At 46.4% G+C, this 23,424-nt stretch overlaps 1 protein-coding gene across 2 annotated transcripts in view; it reads right to left on the bottom strand.

The window, feature by feature from the left end:
- Positions 1 to 23,424, bottom strand: part of LOC149451827 (A disintegrin and metalloproteinase with thrombospondin motifs 3-like) — an 815,283-nt gene that overhangs the window by 125,284 nt on the left and 666,575 nt on the right. The window contains exon 7 of one of the 2 annotated variants that reach the window (XM_089690124.1): positions 6,568 to 8,407. The exons of the other annotated variant lie outside the window; for it this stretch is intronic. Within the exon in view, the coding sequence (XP_089546250.1) occupies positions 8,175 to 8,407 (233 nt within the window). The 3' untranslated portion in view covers positions 6,568 to 8,174. Of the gene's footprint in view, positions 1 to 6,567; positions 8,408 to 23,424 lie in introns of those variants that run through there. 2 annotated transcript variants of the gene reach the window in all.

The raw sequence follows: 23,424 nt of genomic DNA, 5'->3' as shown, positions 1-23,424 counted from the left end.
TCCTTGCACCATACCTGATCTCTGTTAGCACTTGTCGGTAAATTTTGAGGACTCTCATATGCAGCAGAGTGCCAGTACTAGTGCTGCGCTACCTTTTGGTGAACTGGCGACACCAGCGGTCTAGTACATCCTGGTCTTTCACATACCTCTTAGATTGTAAGCTCCCAGGATCAAGCCCTCCTAACCCTCTTGTATTGAACTGTATTGTTGCTGTATTTTCTCCCGTTATATTATAAAGGACTGCGCAAACTGTTGGCGCTATATAAATCCTGTATAATAATAATAATACCAGCACTGCAGTATGACTTGGCGACGTGGCGAGTCCCATAAGTGTAGTACAAGCTGGTGCAGTGGCGAGCACAAGTATTGTTCGGATTTAAGAGGGAAAAGATAGTCATGTGGAGCCCCCCAGATGCCCAGACTACATGGGGAGCAGTGGCAAGATAGTTTGGGACTTGGTGTCATCCTTCTCCATATGTGGTACCACTTATACGTGGACAATTTTTATTCAAGCGTGCCACTATTTAGACATTTGTACAATGGTGGGCATACCATACACTTTTTCTGGCAGAGATTTCTTCTCTTTTTTTCTTTTTTTCATAAGGTTTATTAATAAACTCAGAGCATACAATAAGTACAGGTAATACAAGGTATCAGTCGAAAATACAATAGGAGGTAATGCACATACAGCGAACAAAAGGATACATAGCAATACATAGGCAAAGAATCAGACGTAAGTCATCCCAGGGGAAAGAAAACAGGGGAAAAATGAGAACTTGCGAGCGTAGGAACATTAAAGGCATATCTGGTCTCAAGCCCTTATTCAGCATATTGGAATCACAGCACTGGCAGGGTCAATAATATATAACCTCAGTTACCGAGCAACAGCAAAGAGCAGGGCCAGTGAGTCAAAGGTATGCGTTGGAAATGTATACAGTAGGTGTGGAGGGGGGGGGGGGGTACAAGGGCTTGTAGGATACGGCCTTGTACTTTTGGTGAAACTGAGGTAACCCACTACAGGTTGCCAGCACGTGGGCAAAGGGTTCTGGAAAGGAGATATGTAAAAGTAAAACATATGCGCAGCTGGATTGCAGGTAGGGTATAGGGCTCCTATGAGTAGAGAAGTGTACCAAAATAGAAAGGGGAGAATGAAAGCTAAACTCTGAGTAAGGAAGCAGGGAAATGGGGATTAAGAATTCAAGAATAAGCATGAAAAAGAAGGGAAGAGAGGAAAAATAAAAAAAAGGGGGGGTAGGTAGATGGGGGATTGGGGAAGGGTTGGACGGGGAGGAGGTGTAGAGGAGTAGGAGGATAGGTAAGTCACCTTTACTCTAGACTCCCAGGAGATGAGAGATACGCACAATCCTGGCAGAGAAGCGAGCTGGGGACAGTTGCAGGCGTATCAGGGTGCCAAGCGTAGCTTGCTTCAAGACAAAGGACCTCAATCACAACCTTGAAAAAAAGAGAGCCAATATATCACCAGAAACACTACGGGTATCAGAGAGATTCAGAATCAATCAGCAAGGCCCATGAAAGAACGATATTCAGGGGTCATTCGGAAGTGAAACCAACAGGACCACGTATGAGAAAATTTAGTAGGGTTATCCAGAGAAGAAGCAATCAGCTCTTCCATTTCAGCAATTCTGTTCAAGCGTATGAACCAATCTCGCACTGTGGGGGGGTGAACAGACCCCCAGAGAACCAGTAAGCAGAGTTTAGCCACGTTAAGCATATGCATAGCCAGAGATTTGAAATATAGACGTTTGGGAAGCGGAGTGTGGTGGAGGAGGAGTTGGGCCGGAGAGAACTCAATATCAAGAGTAGACACCAAAGAAGTAATCCGATGTACCTCCTGCCAAAAGGGCTGAACCATAGGGCAGTCCCACCAGATATGAAGAAAAGATCCAACAGGAGCCCCACATCTCCAACAAATATGGGGCCGGATGGATTAAAATGATGGATTCTAGAAGGTGTATTGTACCAACGTGTCGCCAACTTGTAACCGTTTTCTTGTGCCAAAACATTCAAGGAGCACTTATGAGAAAAGGTAAAGATTTGGTCCCAATCAGAGGAAGAAAAGTCAATGTTCAAGTATCTTTTCCAAGCTTTACAGGTGGGAAGTGAATCAGAGGTTCTGTCACCAAGAAGAAGCAGATAGGTAAATTATACTAAATGCCTCCGTGGTTCAGCCTTTGAACAGAGTGACTCAAAGGAGGTGAGAGGGCGGACGCATTTTTGGCGATATGCAGGAGAGAGAAGAAAATGTCTGATTTGAAGATAGGCCCAAAAGGGAAAGGTGAGATCACCCATAGTACTTGCCAGGGAAGAACGATGTCAGCTGACCTTTGTGCAAAAAATGGTTCGCTAAAACTTGACTGTGTGGCCAATGTGCTGATGGAAAGGACTTATGAATATTGGGAGGGAAGTCCGGATTGAGGCGAAGAGAAGTTAGTGGGTTGGGGGCATCCGAAATGGAGGCCGATTTACAGGCTAAGCGAAAGGTTTTAAGGGAAGGACCGATTATTGGATGTAGGAGGAGGTCTTGAGGAATGTGTTTGGTCAGAAGCCATGGGATCGATGCCAAGGGGGATGTGGAACAAGAGTGTTCCAGCTGGACCCATGCTTTGGTGGTAAGGTGAATATTCCAATCGATTATCCTAGTAAGATGGCAGGCCCGATGGTAGAGTTGCAGGTCAGGTAGTCCAATCCCCCCTTTGGATTTGGGGAGCACAAGTTGGGAGAAGGAAATACGTGGCCGTTTATGATTGCAGAGAAAAAGAGAGCACATTCTTCTGCATGAAACGAAAAAGGCGGGTGGTAAATGGATAGGTAAGGTTTGAAATAGATAGAAGAGGCGTGGGAGGATATTCATTTTTAGTATAGCAGCCCTACCAAACCAGGAGAAGCATGGGCAATGCCACCTAGTTAGGTCTGCTCGGATGGCACCAAGGGTTGGAAGAAAGTTTTTGACATAAAGATCAGAGAGGTTACTCGTAAGCTGTATTCACAGATAGGTAAGGGAGTCCCTTTCCCATTGAAACGGGAACTCTGACTGACAAAAGGAAACCAGGTCTGGAAGAAGAGTAATGTTTAAGGCATAGGACTTGGAATGATTAATTTTGAGGTTCGAGATATATTGAAAAAAGGAAAAATCCTTAAGTAGGTTGGGCAAGGTGATCCAGGGCTCCGTCAAAAACAAAAGAATGTCGTCTGCGTAGGCAGCAAGTTTGTATTCCTTGTTCACCACGGAAATACCCCTGATATCTGGGTTTAAGCGGAGTTTGCGTAACAATGGTTCTAGTGATATCACAAAAAGAAGCGGGGATAGGGGGCAACCTTAGCGCGTACCATTCCCAAGAGGAAATGGATGAGATAAATGCCCATTCACACAGACCTGAGCCGTTGTACCAGAATACAGTGCCATAATGAAATTGAGCATGGTGTCCCCTAAACCAATCACCTGTAGGGATGCCTTTAAGTAATCCCAGGACACCGTATCAAAAGCCTTCTCGGCCTCTAGGGAAGAAATAAATCCTGGACTGCTAGAATCGTGAAGCCGGTGGAGAAGGTTAAGAGCCTTGATGGTGTTATCTCTTGCTTCCCTTCCCGGGATGAAGCCCACTTGGTCAAGGTCAATCAGGGAGGGTAACAAGGGAAGGAGATGATTGGCTAGGATCTTTGCGTAGATTTTGTTGTCTACGTTCAAAAGAGAGATGGGCCTATAATTGGTAACCAAAGTGACATCTTTACCTTCTTTGGGGATGACAGTGATATGAGCTTCCAGGAGGCGATGATGTTGCGTGGGGGGTGAAGAGAAAGTGTTGAAGGCAGAGAGGAAGGGTCCACTCAAAATATCTAGAAACTCCTTGTAATATGCCACAGAAAGAGCATCAGGGCCTGGGCTTTTACCAGGTTTCATTTGCTGGGCGGCTCGGGAGAGTTCTTCCGCCATGATATGATGTTCCAAATCCTGAACAGTATCATCAGGTACAGTGGAAGGACTATAGAGGCGAAGAAAGTCAGAGATTTGGGTGTCTCTAGGCTTATTGGCCTCAGAAGGGTGACGTTCTGGAGGAAGATTGTATAATGTTTTGTAGTATTTCCGCATTTGAGGTGGCCAAAGAGCCATCTGAGCCCCTAATCTTGTGAACCGTTAAACTCAACTTTTTTGTCTGGAGGGATCTGGCTAAGAATCTCCCGCTTTTGTTAGCAAATTCATAAAAAAGTTTGTGCGACAAAATGAATCTGCGCTTAGCTGCCTTGCCTAGTTCATTTAAGAGCTGTGTGTGGGTGTCCATAAGATCAGATAAAGTTGAGGTGGCCTGATTATGTTTGTGCACTTTTCCAGGAATTTAATGCGATCTAAGAGTTGTTGTAAGCAAGTCTGTCTCTCTTTTTTACGTTTTGTGGCCATAGCTATTAGGACTCCTCGAATGACGCATTAATGTGCCTCCCATTGAGTTAACAAAGAGGTATCTGGAGTTTGATTGTTCGAAAAGTAGTCCGTTAATTAGGAGCGAACTTCTGCTTCATTGGCCGAGTCAGAAAGAAGAGAGGCATCCAAACGCCATATCTTAGAACAGGAATGTTTCTCCGGAAATCGTAATGTCATAGTTATAGGGTGATCGCCAAGAGTCGTCAAGTTGCAGATCTTGAAGTTGAGTGTGAATCTGTCTAATGGATTTATATGGCAAGAAAAAGCTTCCCGAGGAAGAGTCCAATATAGGGCATAGGGGAACGTTAAGATCACCTCCCAAGATTAGGATACCCGTCTGGAAGGAGGAGAGTGAAGAGGTAATGGAGCGGAAAAAGGATACCTGTCTAGTGTTGGGTGCGTAAAGATTTCCTAAAGTGATGGGCCTATTGGCAAAATTACCTTTTAGAAACAGGAATCCACCATCCGGAAGTGAGATAACCAGAGGGAGGTGCTTTGCAATCAAAATGGAAACGCCTTTAGATTTAGCATGAGGGTTAGGAGCATGATAAACTGTTGGGAAACGGGAGTTAGTGAGCTTGGGTATGGCATCGCGATGGAAGTGCATTTCCTGAAGAAAAACAATATCCGCTCTCTGTTTAAAAAGGCGCAAAAGCAGGAGAGAGCGCTTTTCAGGAGTATTCAGACCCTTCACATTAATAGACAGAACTTTCAGCGAACGATGTCCTGACAGGGAGTTGAGAGAAGGCATGACCGGGAGAGTAAAGGGAACCTAAAGGGATGGGAAAGGGGGTATGGGGAAGAGAGAGAAGAGAGGAAAGAAAGAAAAAAAAAAGAGGGGAAGGGGGGGAGAGGGGAAGGAAATGACATGAAAAGGAAAAGGGAAATGAGGGGAGAAGAGAGAGAGAGAGAGAGAGAGATAACTGGCAGTGGGGGTAGACCAGCTGACCCACCAAGATACGGGAAGGAGGAAAGAAGAACAAGAAAAAAAGGGATAGGAGGGAAATAGCAGAAAGAGGAACAAGGAATGAAAGGAGATGAGAGGCAGAGGACAAGGGAGTAAAGACGGCCGGAAAAAGTTCAGCGAGAGCTCTCAAAGCTCACTGTGTGGGAAACGCGGAGGACTTAGATCCAAAAAGAAAGAGTCCGTCGGGCCATGGACCTTAAAGAATGCAAGAATCGGGGAGGGAGGGTGAGCACAATTCGTGTGAATGAAGATATAGATGGGGGCACAACCGCCATCATCCGACATAATGGGTGAGGTAAGACGCAGCAACAAGCTTAGGGATGTCAGAAGGAAAATGTAATAAATGTCATGAGGGCAAGGAAACCGAATATATATCATTAGGGCGTATAGTGGTGGAAGCATTGTATGTAGGGAAATGAGAAAATGCACATCTAAGTGGAATGCAGTCGTGGCATGATCCTAAAGTTATGGGCAGAGTTGTGGTATCGTAGGTGTGCCGTGGTAGGGCTAGTCCATGCTGAAAATAAAACATCAGTGAAAGCCAGATGGAAAACCTGCATATCATTAAGATGAAAAGCAAATCGTATCATAATCTGTTTATGGCAAAAACAATGCAACATCACAGAAACAGCAGGGCAACCATTCAAAAAAAAAAAAAAAAAGCAACCATCAAAGGAAACCTTTGGGAAAAATGAGACATAGTGCACCATTTCTTTTTGGAACCCTAAGGTATCTCTTATTTGTCCTAACTCTTTTCTTACCGACTCCCTCTCAAAAACTCAAACCATACATCTCCCACCCCGCTCCCGCAGGACTCCACAACATTCTATAAATCAAGTAGCACCTCGTGTCTAAAAAGAAAAAAATAGCGGTAGCTAGGCAAGGGAAGAGGGGGGAGGACGGGACTGGGGGGGAGCTCAGCAGAAACTCCGAATGATGGTTTCAAAACCTGTAAGCAGTAAATGTGGTTTAGATGGGTGTTATGACATGAGGTGAAGGAGGGGGCCGGACCCCGCAGGGAACAACACCTGGAGAGTGTAACGAGGTGATACTTGATTTCCAACAGATATGTAAAATAATAAAAGTATGGAAATGACACCCCTCCTCCCCCCAACCCAGTCTCCCCCCACCATCCCACACCACCCCTGGAAAAGGTATAAAGGCAAGCTGGAGTATGAAACCTCTCACAGTAAACTCTAATGAAGAACAGTAGGGATCATGGTCAGGGAAATACAGACAATATGTAATGGAGGGCATGGAATTCACCTCTGACCACTGCAAGATCATCAAAAGACCCCTGGGAGGCCATACAACCAAACAGGGGCCAGGCATAGAGTGTCTGGAGATCCATACTCTCCAGAGACTCTATGCAGTGGACAAATCAGCATATACATTACAAACAGGGCTAGAGAAAGACTGTAGGATCATCCCCCAGGCTTCCATCAGAGGCAGTGAAAATGCAGCAATAAAAAGGCCATTGACATGGAGGGTGCCTGCGAAGGTACATCAGAACTGGCGGTCCATTGAAGAAGCTGAGACGGAGAGGGAAAAGGTCTTCATGATCGATGAGGCGAATTTGGTAACATCTGCAGGGGCATCAAAAGACCTGGACCAGGGCGGATGGGTTAGAGAGCAGAAAATGAAAGGGTGAAGGTGTCCAGTTAAGGGGCCAAATAGGACCTGAGGTGCTACCGGCATGGTCCTGGAGTCGGATGGGAGGGATCCGGTAAGATCATAATCTGGATAAGTATTGCTGATGAGAGAAAGTCAGGGAAAAGATCGAAGATAGGCCTTTAGGCATCATGGCAGGGTCTGAGATGTGCAGGAGAGGCCGTTGGGCTGTTGTTGGTGGTGGAGCCTCTGGCAGGAAGTCTCGGAGGAGTGGAAGGGACCGATCGGTGGCGGCGGAGATGGGGGCCTTGCCAATCTATGTCACTTGGTACTCGACCAGATTCAGTAGCATTTGGAAGATGCAAAGATCTGTACCAATCTGGAAGCTCAACTAGAGGAATGTCCAGTGCGGAACAGAAGTTGGGGAGATCCTCTGGAACTCGCAGGTAGGCTGTGCACCCCTGAGCTTGAGCGGAGAGACACAATGGAAATCGCCACCTGTATGGTATGTTATGAGAGCGAAGTGTGTCCAGCAGGGGGCAAAGTTCTCGCCTTTGTTGCATGGTTATGGAAGAGAGGTCCTGGAACAGGTGTATCTCATTACCCTGAAATAAAAGGCGTCTTCTTTCTCTGGCCCTTCTGAGAATGTCTTCTTTGATTGGAAAGCTGACCAAGCAACACACCACATCTCTTGGGGGGTCAGAATTTCTGCCTCTGGAGCGAAGCGCTCTGTGTGCACGTTCCAGATCAATGGGTTCAGTAGGTGGACGGCCCAGCAGATCATTGAAGATCGCAATTACTGTTTTGGGGATGTCGCTCGGCTCCACAGATTCAGGCAAGCCACGCAATCTGATATTATGTCTGCGACCTCTATTATCCAGATCTTCAATCTGTCTATAAAAATCACGGATATGAGATGTGTGCGATACTGACAACTGCTGTATCTCCACTATGGCATCAGCATTAGATCTGCGTGTGAATTCCACCTCCTCTATTCTTGTACTTAACAAATGGAGGTCTTCCCTTAGGTCACTGAGGGCTGTGGTAAAAGTAGCTTTAATATCAGCTGCAACTGCCTGCAGATCTCTTAAAGAAAGTGTATGAGTGTCTGAAGAGAGATCATGCTGTGGGACAGATTCTATGCCAGCCCCAGTGTCTGTGCTATGAGCACATGTTGTTGTAGTGGAGGGAGGAGGGGGGGGGAGGGGGATGCTGCATGTGGTCTGTCCCTCTGCTGACAGCTGAACAGCTCCTGAATATATCTGGATTGCAGGGGGTTATGTGCCCGCGGGAACAGGAGCTGGTGACCTTCCGGTCCGCCTTCCCCGTCATGCAGCCATCTTGGATCTCGGCAGACCACGCCCCCCTTCTCTTTTTTTCATTCAGTCCACGGGCTGCATACAAAAAAAAAAAACATAGCATATACAGTAATACCTCGGTTTACGAATGCCTCTGTTAACGTAATTTTCGGTTTATTAATGAAATTCCATTGAAAATAATGCCTCGGTTTACAAATGTTTTACTAATTTTTTTCACAATACTAAGTGTATGCCAGTGCTGATTTTTAAATGCAACTGCCATCTTTTTTTTTCTTCAGTATAGCTCACAACATTAGCTGTCAGTTTCCCACAGCTAAAGGATACTTTGTATCTTTTAAGAAACTGAAAAGATACATTGTATCTTTTAAGAAACTAAAAGTAAACATTGTATCTTTTAACTTGTGGAAATAAACTAAAAGAAACTTTCTCTCTTTCAGCTGGAGGGGGAAAGAACTGCTGAATTTCTGAACTACTGTATAGTGAAAAGAAAAAAAAAAAGGGTAATTACATTTAAAAACTGGCACCTGACAGCTGAGTGAATTACCTGCAATTAAAATTTTTTTTTACATTGCAATATTAACACATGGTTGTCACTAATAAAATACTCCATGAGTTAATAAAATAACTCATGCGGTATTTTAATAGCTTTTATTGTTTTTTTGACCTTCTGAACGGATTAATTGGTTTTCAATGCATTCCTATGGGAAAAAGTGTTTCAGCTTATAAATTTTTTGCTATATGAAATGTCCTGCAGAACGAATTAAATTCGTAAACCGAGGTACTGGTACATCACTGGATTTTGAATGGTTATACCAGGATGATGCCTACAGCTGCAGGCATCATCTTGGTATCGTTTTTTTCAGCCGGCGATCGGCTTTCATGTACAAGCAATCCTAGTGGCTAATTAGCTGCAGGATTGCTTTTACAAGCAGCAGAAGAAAATGCCCCCCCTCCCCCACTGCCTTCCACGGCCTTCTCGGGCAGTCCTGTGCCATTGGGGCAACCTGAGAATGCAGCCAGTGTTTCTGCTAGCTGACCATAGAGCTGATTGGAGAACAGAACGGTGCCAATCATCTCTATAGCCTAAGAAATCGGAAGCTATGAGCATTTCATCACTTCAATTTCACAGGATATAAACAGCACCATTTGTAAATTGGGAAAGCATCTGATCACACTGATCTTGGTTTGATTAGATAATTTAAGGGCAGATGAGATATCTAGGGTCTGATAGAACCCAGATTTCTGAAAAAAAGAATATATGACAATGCCCATTGAAGATATTTGCATTCCCTGTGACAGCATTAAAAGTGATCAAAAAAATAATAATGAAGGGACAGTGTAAAAATAATAAAAAAATCAAAATAACTTAAAAAAAAAAGTACCCTGCCCCCCTGCACATGTGCATCTGCGTTCATGAACATTGACCCTGTGCCAGTATGGAAACAATGGTTGCCCCCTGCATGTGGGGTATCGCCACGAACGTCAGATCAAGGGCAGTAATTCTAACACTAGACCTCCTCTGTAAATCTAAAATGGTAGCTTGTAAAGGCTTTTAAAACATTGCCTATGGATATTAAAAACGTATGCAGTTTGTCGCCATTGAACGGGGCATGCGCAGTTTTAAAGCATGTCATGTTTGGTATCTATTTACTTGGCATACCATCATCTTTTAAATTTTATCAAATAATTGGCCAATATTTTGTGTTTTTGTGCATTAAAAGTAAAAAAAGTGTATTTTTAAAAAAAAATTGCGTTTGAAAAATTGCTGCGCGAGTACTATGTGACATAAAAAATTGCAGCACCCACTATTTTATTCACTAGGGTGCTTGCTTTAAAAAAATATAATGTTTGGAGTTTAAATTAATTCCTAGCAAAAAATACAGATTTTTTTTCATGCAAAGAAAAAGTGTCAGAAAAGGCTTAGTCTTCAGGTGGTTAGAAGAGTGAGTGATGTGTGACATACACTTCTAATGCTGGGCATAAAATGCACCCACCCACCAAAACGACCGCTTTTTGGAAAGTAGACACCCCAAACTATTTGCTGAGAGGCATGTTGAATCAATAGAAGAATTTACAGTATTTTTTTACCACAAATTTTTGAAAAATGATAAAAATGTTTTCTTTTTTTACACAAAATTGTCACTTAAATGATTTATTGGTCACACATGCCATGGGTATATGTGGGATTACTCCCCAAAATACATTCTGCTACTTCTCCCAAGTATGGGGGTACCACATGTGAGAGAAGTTTTGGCAGTCTAGCCAAGTACAGGACCCCAAAATCCAATAAACACCATCAGGCTTTTAAAGGGCTTTATTTCCTCATTACGCTTCTTGACTACCTATCACAGTTTCGGAGGCCCTGAAATGCCAGGATAGCACCAACCCCCCCCCCCAAATTACCACTTTTTTGGAAAGTAGACACCCCAAGGAATTTGATCAGAAGCTTAGTGAGTATTTTGCAGATCTCATTTGTTGCCAAGTTTTTGAAAATTGAAGAAAAAAACATTTTTTTCTATTCTTTTTTATATTTCAAAACCTTGTGAGAAAAAATGAGATATGCAAAATACTCAACATGCCTCTTTTTAAATTCCTTGGGGTGTCTACTTTCCAAAAAGGAGTAATGGGGGGTTGGTGCTATTCTGGCATTTCTGGGCCTCCGAAACTGTGATAGATAGTGAGGAAGTGAAATGAGGGAGTGGCACACCTTCAGGCTTTCAAAGTCATCATTGGATTTCAGGCTCCTGTATGTGGCTAGGCTCATATTAAGCACAGCAGATGTATCATCACTCTACACGAATATAGACCATGAAGGAGCAATTAAAGCGGCAAACTGGGCTCTAACAAAATATTCTACTTTACATAAAAAACAACAAAAATTCCTTCTGAAATGCTTAATATTTAGTTTGAACCATAACTATTTCTGGTACCAGAATAAATATTATTTGCAAATAAAGGGAGTAGCTATGGGCGCTCATTTTGCCCCTAGCATAGCCAACTTATATATGGCGCAACGGGAGGAGGAAGCAATATTCCATAATCAAAGGAAAGAGCTGGTATTATATCATAGATTTATAGATGGCCTAGTCATAATCTGGAATGGAGATGAAATATCATTATCCAATTTCTATGAAGATTTAACCACTTGCCTACCAGGCACTTATACCCCCTTCCTTACCAGGCCAATTTTCAGCTTTCAGCGCTGCCGCACTTTGATTGACAATTGCGCGGTCATGCAACATTGTACCCATATGAAATTTTGATCATTTTTTTCTCACAAATAGAGCTTTCTTTTGGTGGTATTTAATCGCCACTGGGCGCTTTACTTTTTGCGCTATAAATTAAAAAATGTGCAAAAAATTTTAAAAAAAAAAAAAAGTTTATTTGTTTCTTTTATAAAATTTTTCAAACAGGTATTTTTTCTCCTTCACTGATTTGCGTTGATGAGGCGGCACTGATGGGCACTGATAGGCGGCACTGATGGGCACTGATAGGCAGCACTAAAGGGCACTGATAGGCAGTACTAATGAGGTGGCACGGATAGGCGGCACTGATAGACAGCACTAATTAGGGGTCACGGATAGGCGGCACTGATATGCAGCACTGATAGGCGGCACTGATAGGTGACACTGATGATGGGTACTGATAGACGGCACTGACTGGCATCACTTCTGGGCACTGACTGGTGGCACTGACTGGCACAACCCCTGGGCACTGACTGGTGGCACTGACTGGCAGCACTGCTGGGCTGCATTGGTGGGTGGCACTGGTGGGCACAGGTGGGTGGCACTGGTGGGCACAGGTGGGTGGGCACAGGTGGGTGGCACTGCTGGGCACATGTAGGTGGCACTTCTGGGCACAGGTAGGTGGCACTGCAGAGTGGCACAGGTGGGGGCACTGCTGGGCACAGGTGGGGGCACTGCTGGGAACGGGTGGGCGGGGCTAGTGGGCGCACTGCTGGGCGGAACTTGCGGGTGTCACTGCTGGGCACCGATCATCAGGGCACTGATCATCAGTGCCCTGATGATCGGTGCCGATCCCCGCTCTGACAACTGCCGGTTCTCGGCAGTACTTTCCTCACGATCTGACAGCGTGAGGAAAGTGCAGCCGAGAACCGGCACTTGCATTTCCCTGTGATCAGCGTGTCATTGGACACCGCTGATCACGTGGTAAAAGGCCGGTGGGATCGGTCTTTCACCACATCACGTGATCAGCTGTGTCCGTAGGACACAGCGATCACGGAGATCGCCGGGTGCGCGCCCCCTGGGGCGCGCAGGAGAGCGCGTTCTGGGAGGACGTCATATGACGTCCACTCAGAACTGGCCGGCCGCGGTGAAGCCGTCATTCGGCTATGCGCGGTCGGCAAGAGGTTAAATACCAACAATCAGAACATAACATTAAGTTGGAATATTAACCACTTGAGCCCCAGAGGATTTACCCCCCTTAATGACCAGGCCTTTTTTTGCTGTTTGGCGCTGCCCTAATTCAAATGATAATGTGCGCTTTTTATTTTGTGCGCTATAAACAAAAAAACCACGAAAATTTTGAAAAAAACCAATATTTTCTACTTTCAGCTATAAAAAATATATCGTAAACTCAAAGTTAGTCATAAATTTAAGCCAAAATGTATTCTGCTACATGTTTTTGGTAAAAAAAATCCCGTGCATTAGCGGGCAAACTGGCGCTATCTAGGAGGGGCGCTAACAGTGAAACTAATACAGTGATCAGTAAAAATCTGTTCACTGTAATCAATGACACTGGTGACAGGGCAGTGAAGGGGTTAACTGGGGGGGGGGAGGGGGGCGATCAAGGGGTTAAATGGGATTTCTGGTGCACTTGCGGGCAAATGGCGCTATCTGGGAGGGGCGCTAACACTATCGGAAGTCGCCAGCGACACTGATACAGTGATCAGTAAAAATCTGTTCACTGTTTCATGCTACACCGGTCTTCAGGACGGACTGTGAGAGGAGCCTAGTGGGAGCCTAGCTCCGCGGGCCGGATTAAAAGGTCCGCTGGGCCGTATACGGCCCGCGGGCCGTAGTTTGCCCATTGCTGGTATAGATACTGTAATTTATGCCTTTTTTTGCTATACAGCGCTGCACTAATTCAAATGATAATTGCGCGGTCATGCAATGCTGTACCCAAACAAAATTTACGTCCTTTTTTTCACACAAATAGAGCTTTCTTTTGGTGGTATTTGATCACCTGTGCGCTTTTTATTTTTTGCGCTATAAACAAAAAAACCACAAAATGTTTGAAAAAAACCCAATATTTTCTACTTTCAGCTATAAAAAATATATCGTAAACTCAAAGTTAGTCATAAATTTAGGCCAAAATGTATTCTGCTACATATTTTTGGTAAAAAAAATCCCAATAAGTGTATATTGATTGCTTTGTGTGAAAGTTATAGCGTCTACAAACTATGGTATAGATACTGTAATTTATGCCTTTTTTTTGCTATACAGCGCTGCACTAACTCAAATGATAATTGCGCGGTCATGCAATGCTTTACCCAAATGGAAATTACGTCCTTTTTTTCACACAAATAGAGCTTTCTTTTGGTGGTATTTGATCACCTGTGCGCTTTTTATTTTTTGCGCTATAAACAAAAAAAACACGAAAATTTTGAAAAAAAATAATATTTTCTACTTTCAGCTATAAAAAATATATCGTAAACTCAAAGTTAGTCATAAATTTAAGCCAAAATGTATTCTGCTACATGTTTTTGGTAAAAAAAATCCCATGCATTAGCGGGCAAACTGGCGCTATCTAGGAGGGGCGCTAACAGTGAAACTAATACAGTGATCAGTAAAAATCTGTTCACTGTAATCAATGACACTGGTGACAGGGCAGTGAAGGGGTTAACTGGGGGGGGGGAGGGGGCGATCAAGGGGTTAAATGGGATTTCTGGTGCACTAGCGGGCAAATGGCGCTATCTGGGAGGGGCGCTAACACTATCGGAAGTCGCCAGCGACACTGATACAGTGATCAGTAAAAATCTGTTCACTGATCAATGACACTGGTGACAGGGCAGTGAAGGGGTCAACTCAGGGGGGGACGATCAAGGGGTTAGACAGGATTATTGGTGTATTAGCGGGCAATCTGGCGCTATCTGGGAGGGGCGCTAACACTATCGGAAGTCGCCGGCGACACTGATACAGTGATCAGTACAAATCGGTTCACTGATCAGTGACATTGGTGACAGGGCAGTGAAGGGGTTAACTGGGGGGGGCGATCAAGGGGTTAAACAGGATTACTGGTGTACTGGCGGGCAAACTGGCGCTATCTGGGAGGGGAGCTAACTCTATCGGAAGTCGCCAGCGACACTGATACAGTGATCAGTAAAAATTGGTTCACTGATCAGTGACACTGGTGACAGGGCAGTGAAGGGGTTAACTGGGGGGGGGATCAAGGGGTTAAACGGGATTACTGGTGTACTGGCGGGCAAACTGGCGCTATCTGGAAGGGGCGCTAACTCTATCGGAAGTCGCCAGCGACACTGATACAGTGATCAGTAAAAATTGGTTCAATGATCAGTGACACTGGTGACAGGGCAGTGAAGGGGTTAACTGGGGGGGGGGGGGCGATCAGGGGGTTAAATGTGTCCTAGAGTGTTCTAACTTTAGTGTAGTGCTTGTGTACTCACTTTTTGGATGTCTTCTTCCCTGTCTGGAACGGAATGTGTCCAGGCAGAGAAGAATGACATCATATCCTGCCCTGTGTATATGTCAACACAGGACAGGATAGGACAGGGACCGATCATGTGATTTCAGCCAGAAATTACTGGCTGAAATCTAATGATTGATCCCTCCTGGATCAAATCGTGTCGCCCGCGGGTCGGGGGGAGCGCGCGCGTGCGCCCCCTGCCGGCGAAAGTGTCGGGAGCGCGGAACCTGTTTTAAAACGTGGTTTTGCGCTCCACTGCCGCCCTGCACACGTATATACACAGTGGCAGGGCGGCAAGCGGTTAATACCAAGGAGGTACATTTTTTGAACATTTGGCTAATTAAGAACGGATCAAACATATATACAAAAAATTATTTTAAAAAGACAGACAGAAATGCATACATACCAACTAATAGCTGTCACCACAAGCCATGGATAAAAAACATACCAAGAGGGCAATTTATGCGCCTTAAACGGAATTGCACCAACTTAGTAGATTACCAAGAACAAAGTGATATCTTGGTTAAAAGATTTGTAGATAAAGGGTACAAGAGAGAGGTAATAGAATTAGAAAGGAAGCAAATAGAGGTATTAGATAGAAAACATCTTTTGAAAAATGAAGACTAACATTGAACACAATAGTTTAGCTATGGTTATGCCATACAATAAACAACATAGAGACATACAGAAAATAATCAGGAAACATTGGGATATATTAAAAATGGATAAGGATTTGAAAAATATAATTGCAGACAAACCCAGATTCATATATCAGAAAGCCCCCAATATTCGTGATAAAGTAGTAAAAAATATATTAAATCCACCCAATACTAATAACCATTTGATCTTTTTTCAAGGAATAGGATTTTATAAATGTGGCAGATGTTATAGCTGTGTTAGAACTGCAAAGAACCCAAAACATAGACAGGAATTTACCAATCCCATTAACAGTAAAATGTATAAGATCAAACAATTTATATCATGCGATACGAAAGGAGTGATCTATGCTTTAAAATGCCCTTGTAATAAAATTTATATTGGTAGAACAAAAAGAACATTAAAAAAACATATAAAAGAACATGTATATAACATCAATAAAGGATATAAATATCACAACGTACCATTACATTTTCGTAAATATCATAAACAACAAGCGGATGGATTGGAGTTTTGGGGGATTGAAAGGCATAACAGGTAGAGATGAGCGAAGTATTCAAAAATTCGATTCGGCGAATTCGAGGAATAAATTTGATTCGATGCGAATATATTCGCTGCTAATTTAACCTATAAAAAGGGTGTTTCTAGGCTTCAGAGAGCCTTTATATTAGTGCAGAACACTGTACCTTTAATTTAAATGCCCTTGGAGTCTGCTGGGGAAGAGAAATAATACTGTCAGTCAGTATGACATGCAGATGAGTGCCGTCGATCTTAGAATCACCGCACACTTCACTCATTTGGGCAGTCACGGGGCCAAAACCAGAGTGTGGAGCCACAGTGTGGCGGTGGAGGCAGCAGCAATGGGAGGCCATACAGCACCCTATGACAAAATGGAACCCACCAGCAGTGTGAGGAGACCTGAAAGTGGCACATGGCAGAGTGTGGCGATGGAGACAGCAGCAATGGGAGGCCGTACAGGGACCCATGAGACACTCTGGACCTGGCAGCAGCATGAGGAGGCGGTACGGGGGCCCATGGCAGATTACGGGCCTGGCAGCAGCAATGGGAGGCCCGTAATCTGCCAGCACCCTTTGACAAAATGGAACACACCAGCAGTGTGAGGAGACCTGAAAGTGGCACATGGCAGAGTGTGGCGATGGAGACAGCAGCAATGGGAGGCCGTACAGGGACCCATGAGACACTCTGGACCTGGCAGCAGCATGAGGAGGCGGTACGGGGGCCCATGGCAGATTACGGGCCTGGCAGCAGCAATGGGAGGCCCGTAATCTGCCAGCACCCTATGACAAAATGGAACCCACCAGCAGTGTGAGGAGACCTGAAAGTGGCACATGGCAGAGTGTGGCGATGGAGACAGCAGCAATGGGAGGCCGTACAGGGACCCATGAGAGACTCTGGACCTGGCAGCAGCATGAGGAGGCGGTATGGGGGCCCATGGCAGATTACGGGCCTGGCAGCAGCAATGGGAGGCCCGTAATCTGCCAGCACCCTATGACAAAATGGAACACACCAGCAGTGTGAGGAGACCTGAAAGTGGCACATGGCAGAGTGTGGCGATGGAGACAGCAGCAATGGAAGGCCGTACAGGGACCCATGACAGATTACGGGCCTGGCAGCAGCATGAGGAGGCGGTACAGGGGCCCATGACAGATTACGGGCCTGGCAGCAGCAATGGGAGGCCCGTAATCTGCCAGCACCCTATGACAAAAAATGGAACCCACCAGCAGTGTGAGGAGACCTGAAAGTGGCACATGGCAGAGTGTGTGGCGATGGAGACAGCAGCAATGGGAGGCCGTACAGGGACCCATGAGAGACTCTGGACCTGGCAGCAGCATGAGGAGGCGGTATGGGGGCCCATGGCAGATTACGGGCCTGGCAGCAGCAATGGGAGGCCCGTAATCTGCCAGCACCCTATGACAAAATGGAACCCACCAGCAGTGTGAGGAGACCTGAAAGTGGCACATGGCAGAGTTAACATGTTTGGGGCATGATTCATGGCGGATTTAGTCAGTTGTGTCAGGAACTGGTGGTTTGAAATCCAGACTAATCCACGCCTGATTCATTTTCACAAACGTGAGTCTCTCCACACTTTGGGTGGACAGTCGTGTCCTCCGCGGAGTTACAATACCTCCTGCCGCACTAAACACGCGCTCCGATGCCACGCTACTGGCCGGGCATGACAGCCTTTCAAGGGCAAATTCAGCTAGTTGGGGCCAAAGGTCAAGTTTCGTTGCCCAGTAGTCAAGGGGATTGTCTACCTCGGTTGGCAGGGTGCTGTCCAAGTAGGCCCAAGCCTGTTGTTTGAGGTCCTGCTCCAGGTCCACCTGATGCTGCTGCTGCTGCTGCGGCTGGTTAGTAGTTTCCTCACTGCGCTGGTGAAGAAAGCTACTCATCATCGACTGCAGACTGAGGCAGCCGCTGCTGGTGGAGCTGCCACTGCTCCTACCACCCCACCCCTCCCCTGCTGCCATGGCAGCGGAACGCGAGCGCACAGGGCCCACAGTGTCTGAGGATGGACGTTGGCGCAGAAAGGCAGAGACCAACTGACTACATAGGTGGTTTTTATAGTACGTTATTTTGGCCTCCCTCTCAGCAGGTGTGAAAAAGGCCACCATTTTTGAACGGTAGCGAGGGTCCAACAAGGTGGACAGCCAAAAGTCACCCCTCTGTCTGATGGTTATTATTCGGCTGTCGCTACGCAAGCAACCGAGCATGCTATGGGCCATTTGTGCCAAGGAATGCGAGGGACTCCCTGCCTCCATCTCCACAGCATACTGCCACGGTGCGTCTGGGTCCTCTGTCTCCTCCTCCTCCTCCTCTACCAGATGCTCCTGCTCCTCCACTCCTGTCCGCTGAGTGGAAAAACCACCCATTTCACTCAATAATTCCTGAGCACCAATGTCCTCCTCTACCTCCTCCTCTTCTTCCTGTCCTGCCCCCACAGGGGTCATGTGGCGTTGAGATCTGTGCGCCACGTCTACCGCACCCTGACCAGCCATTGTTAACAGCATTTGTTCCAGGACGTGCAACAGAGGAATGACGTCGTTCATCCCATAGTCCTGCCAACTCACGAATAGCGTGGCCTCCTCAAAGGGCCTGAGCAAGCGGCAGGTGTCACGCATGAGCTGCCAATGGCTGACATCGAAGTTACACAGGGGAGTACCTTTATCCGCTTGTAACATCAGGAAATCGGTGATGGCCTTTCGCTGTTCGTAAAGGCGGTCTAACATGTGTAGGGTTGAATTCCACCTTGTTGCAACGTCGCAGATCAGGCGATGCTGTGGAATTCCGTTCTGCCGCTGCAGCTCAAGGAGGGTGTGCTTTGCGGTGTAGGAATGGCTGAAATGCATGCAAAGTTTACGTGACATTTTAAGGATGTCTTGCAGTGGGATGGTGGATTTTAGGAACCGCTTGACAACCAGATTGAACACGTGAGCCATGCATGGCGCATGGCACAACCTTCCTTGACGCAGAGCAGACACCATGTTCTTTCCGTTGTTGGTCAACATGGTTCCGATTTTCAGTTTGCGCGGAGACAGCCATCTGTCGATTTCTCTGTTCATTACACTCAGAAGTTCCTCCCCTGTGTGACTACGTTCGCCAAGGCATACCAGGTGCAGCACAGCGTGACACCGTTGCGCCCTGCACATGTGATATGCCGGTCGGGTAATGGGACTTGGCACGGGGGTGGCGGCTGAGGACACGGCGGAAGAAGAGGTGGTAGAGGCGGACATCTTTGCCGGACCAAGGACGTGCAAACGTGGAGGCAAAAGCGGCGTGACCTGTCCAAGTTGCTGGTGCGGCTGTGACGGCACCACGTTCACCCAGTGGGCCGTAAATGACATGTACTGTCCCTGACCGTAGTTACAGCTCCACACGTCGGCGCTGCCGTGCACTTTGGCAGAGACCGACATGCTCAAAGACTGGCCCACCATCTCTTCTACATGTGAATGCAGGGCTGGCACTGCCTTTTTGGCGAAGAAATGCCGTCTTGGCACTCTCCACCGCGGCGCGGCACAAGCCATCATTTCTCGGAAAGGTGCTGAGTCCACCACTTGGAAAGGGAGGGACTGCAGCACCAGCAACTTGGACAGGAGGACGTTCAGCTTCTGCACCGTCGGGTGCATGCTCGCAAACTGTTGTCTCTTGGAAACGGATTCCAAGAAAGACTGCTGACGGAATCCGTGAAGAGGAGTAGCAGGAGAAGGAGCATCTGAACGAGCGGAAGATGCCAACGAGCGACAACTCCCCTCAGCAGAGGTGTTGGAGCCTTGACTGGCTGATAGAGGGCGACTGACGTCGGGTGACGGAGCAAGTAACGGAGCGGGTGATGGAGCGGGGGCTGGGGCAGGCAGAACCGCCGTATCTTTATCACGGTTTTCCCAGGCCACCGAATGGCGACGCTGCATATGCTGACGCAACGCTGTAGTCCCAACATGGGCCCCCTGGCCACGCTTGACTTTCTGGCCACATGATCGACATACGGCTACGTTTACTTCCTCGGGCGGCTTGACGAAAAATTGCCACACCGCCGAGTAGGAAACTTTGCCCCCGCTACTGGCTGACTGCTACTTCCTCCGTGCACACCAGCACCACTACTGGCCGTGGTGGTAGGCTGCAGTGGAGCTGGTGCTCTACTTCGTGGCCGTTTGCCTCCACTGACACTGCTGCGACCCTGCTGCCTCCTGGGCAACCCACCGACTGTTTTGCTCGCTGCCAAGCTGCCACCCTCTTCTCCTGATGATGCGGAAGCAATAGCCTGATGACGACGAGGCTGCCAAGTGCGATCAGCCTCATCATCATCAATTAGGGTCTCCGCCTCACTACTAGCCCCCTCGGCTGCGTGTGGGTCAGGAGACAGACCTGTCTCTAGACCGGCTACCGAGCCACTCTCCTCGCCAGTACTTCTTCGCCTGGCTGCTGAAGAGGCGGATGTCTCCCCCCGTTCCTGACCGCCCTCTGTTAGCTCTTCCTCACTGTACAGTGGGGCTGAGCCCACAGCATGCGATACTTCGCTTGGTGAGGGAACACCAAAGGACAGGGGCAGGTAGAGGACACGTGATTTCAGTGGGCTTGCTCCCGGGCCATGCCAACTGTTGTGTCTGACGTACCCACCGACCATTGGCTGTAGGTGTCAGAGGTGACCTGGGAAGAGGAAGACGACCGAGCCAACCAATCGATGACGGCAGGGTTGTCGGTGGAGACACGACCGCTGGATGACACCGGGAGCACTGGCCTCTGGCTGCGACTAGTGCTGCCTCGACCCCTTCCTCTGCTGCCACGTCTGCTCGCTCCTAAAACATGGCCTCCTCTGACACTCCTCTGCGTGTTGTCTGACATACTCTTTAATTCAACGATTCTGTGTCCCTGAGTAACAATTCTGTGTCCCTCAGTAACAATTCTGTGTCTGTCCCTGAGTAACAATTCTGTGTCCCCGAGTAACAATTCTGTGTCCCCGAGTAACAATTCTGTGTCCCCGAGTAACAATTCTGTGTCCCTCAGTAACAATTCTGTGTCCCTCAGTAACAATTCTGTGTCCCTCAGTAACAATTCTGTGTCCCTCAGTAACAATTCTGTGTCCCTGAGTAACAAATCTGTGTCCCTCAGTAACAATTCTGTGTCCCTCAGTAACAATTCTGTGTCCCTCAGTAACAATTCTGTGTCCCTGAGTAACAATTCTGTGTCCCTGAGAAACAATTCTGTGTCCCTGAGTAACAATTCGGTGTCCCTGAGTAACAATTCGGTGTCCCTGAGTAACAATTCGGTGTCCCTGAGTAACAATTCGGTGTCCCTCAGTAACAATTCGGTGTCCCTCAGTAACAATTCGGTGTCCCTCAGTAACAATTCGGTGTCTGTCCCTCAGTAACAATTCTGTGTCCCTCAGTAACAATTCTGTGTCCCTCAGTAACAATTCTGTGTCCCTCAGTAACAATTCTGTGTCCCTCAGTAACAATTCTGTGTCCCTCAGTAACAATTCTGTGTCTGTCCCTCAGTAACAATTCTGTGTCCCTGAGTAACAATTCTGTGTCCCTCAGTAACAATTCTGTGTCCCTCAGTAACAATTCTGTGTCCCTGAGAAACAATTCTGTGTCCCTCAGTAACAATTCTGTGTCCCTCAGTAACAATTCTGTGTCTGTCCCTGAGTAACAATTCTGTGTCCCCGAGTAACAATTCTGTGTCCCCGAGTAACAATTCTGTGTCCCCGAGTAACAATTCTGTGTCTGTCCCTCAGTAACAATTCTGTGTCTGTCCCTCAGTAACAATTCTGTGTCCCTCAGTAACAATTCTGTGTCCCTCAGTAACAATTATGTGTCCCTCAGTAACAATTCTGTGTCCCTCAGTAACAATTCTGTGTCCCTGAGAAACAATTCTGTGTCCCTCAGTAACAATTCTGTGTCCCTCAGTAACAATTCTGTGTCCCTCAGTAACAATTCTGTGTCTGTCCCTGAGTAACAATTCTGTGTCCCTGAGTAACAATTCTGTGTCCCTCAGTAACAATTCTGTGTCTCTCAGTAACAATTCTGTGTCCCTCAGTAACAATTCTGTGTCCCTGAGTAACAATTCTGTGTCCCTGAGTAACAATTCTGTGTCCCTCAGTAACAATTCTGTGTCCCTCAGTAACAATTCTGTGTCCCTCAGTAACAATTCTGTGTCCCTCAGTAACAATTCTGTGTCCCTCAGTAACAATTCTGTGTCCCTCAGTAACAATTCTGTGTCCCTCAGTAACAATTCTGTGTCTGTCCCTGAGTAACAATTCTGTGTCCCTGAGTAACAATTCTGTGTCCCTGAGTAACAATTCTGTGTCTGTCCCTGAGTAACAATTCGGTGTCCCTGAGTAACAATTCGGTGTCCCTGAGTAACAATTCGGTGTCCCTGAGTAACAATTCGGTGTCCCTGAGTAACAATTCGGTGTCCCTGAGTAACAATTCGGTGTCCCTCAGTAACAATTCGGTGTCCCTCAGTAACAATTCTGTGTCTGTCCCTCAGTAACAATTCTGTGTCCCTGAGTAACAATTCTGTGTCCCTCAGTAACAATTCTGTGTCCCTCAGTAACAATTCTGTGTCCCTCAGTAACAATTCGGTGTCCCTCAGTAACAATTCTGTGTCCCTCAGTAACAATTCTGTGTCCCTCAGTAACAATTCTTTGTCCCTGAGTAACAATTCTTTGTCCCTGAGTAACAATTCTGTGTCTGTCCCTGAGTAACAATTCTGTGTCCCTGAGTAACAATTCTGTGTCCCTCAGTAACAATTCTGTGTCCCTCAGTAACAATTCTGTGTCCCTCAGTAACAATTCTGTGTCTGTCCCTGAGTAACAATTCTGTGTCTGTCCCTGAGTAACAATTCTGTGTCCCTCAGTAACAATTATGTGTCCCTCAGTAACAATTATGTGTCCCTCAGTAACAATTCTGTGTCCCTCAGTAACAATTCTGTGTCCCTCAGTAACAATTCTGTGTCCCTCAGTAACAATTCTGTGTCTGTCCCTGAGTAACAATTCTGTGTCTGTCCCTGAGTAACAATTCTGTGTCTGTCCCTGAGTAACAATTCTGTGTCTGTCCCTAAGTAACAATTCTGTGTCTGTCCCTGAGTAACAATTCTGTGTCTGTCCCTCAGTAACAATTCTGTGTCTGTCCCTCAGTAACAATTCTGTGTCCCTCAGTAACAATTCTGTGTCCCTCAGTAACAATTCTGTGTCCCTAAGTAACAATTCTGTGTCTGTCCCTCAGTAACAATTCTGTGTCTGTCCCTGAGTA

This window comes from Staurois parvus, unplaced genomic scaffold, assembly GCF_062004578.1.
Source record: "Staurois parvus isolate SC_StPar_1 unplaced genomic scaffold, SC_StPar_1.0 ptg000518l, whole genome shotgun sequence".
Classification (NCBI taxonomy): Eukaryota; Metazoa; Chordata; class Amphibia; order Anura; family Ranidae; genus Staurois; species Staurois parvus.
The sequence above is the reverse complement of the archived record's forward strand: the minus strand, read 5'-3'. Positions and strand labels throughout refer to the sequence as shown.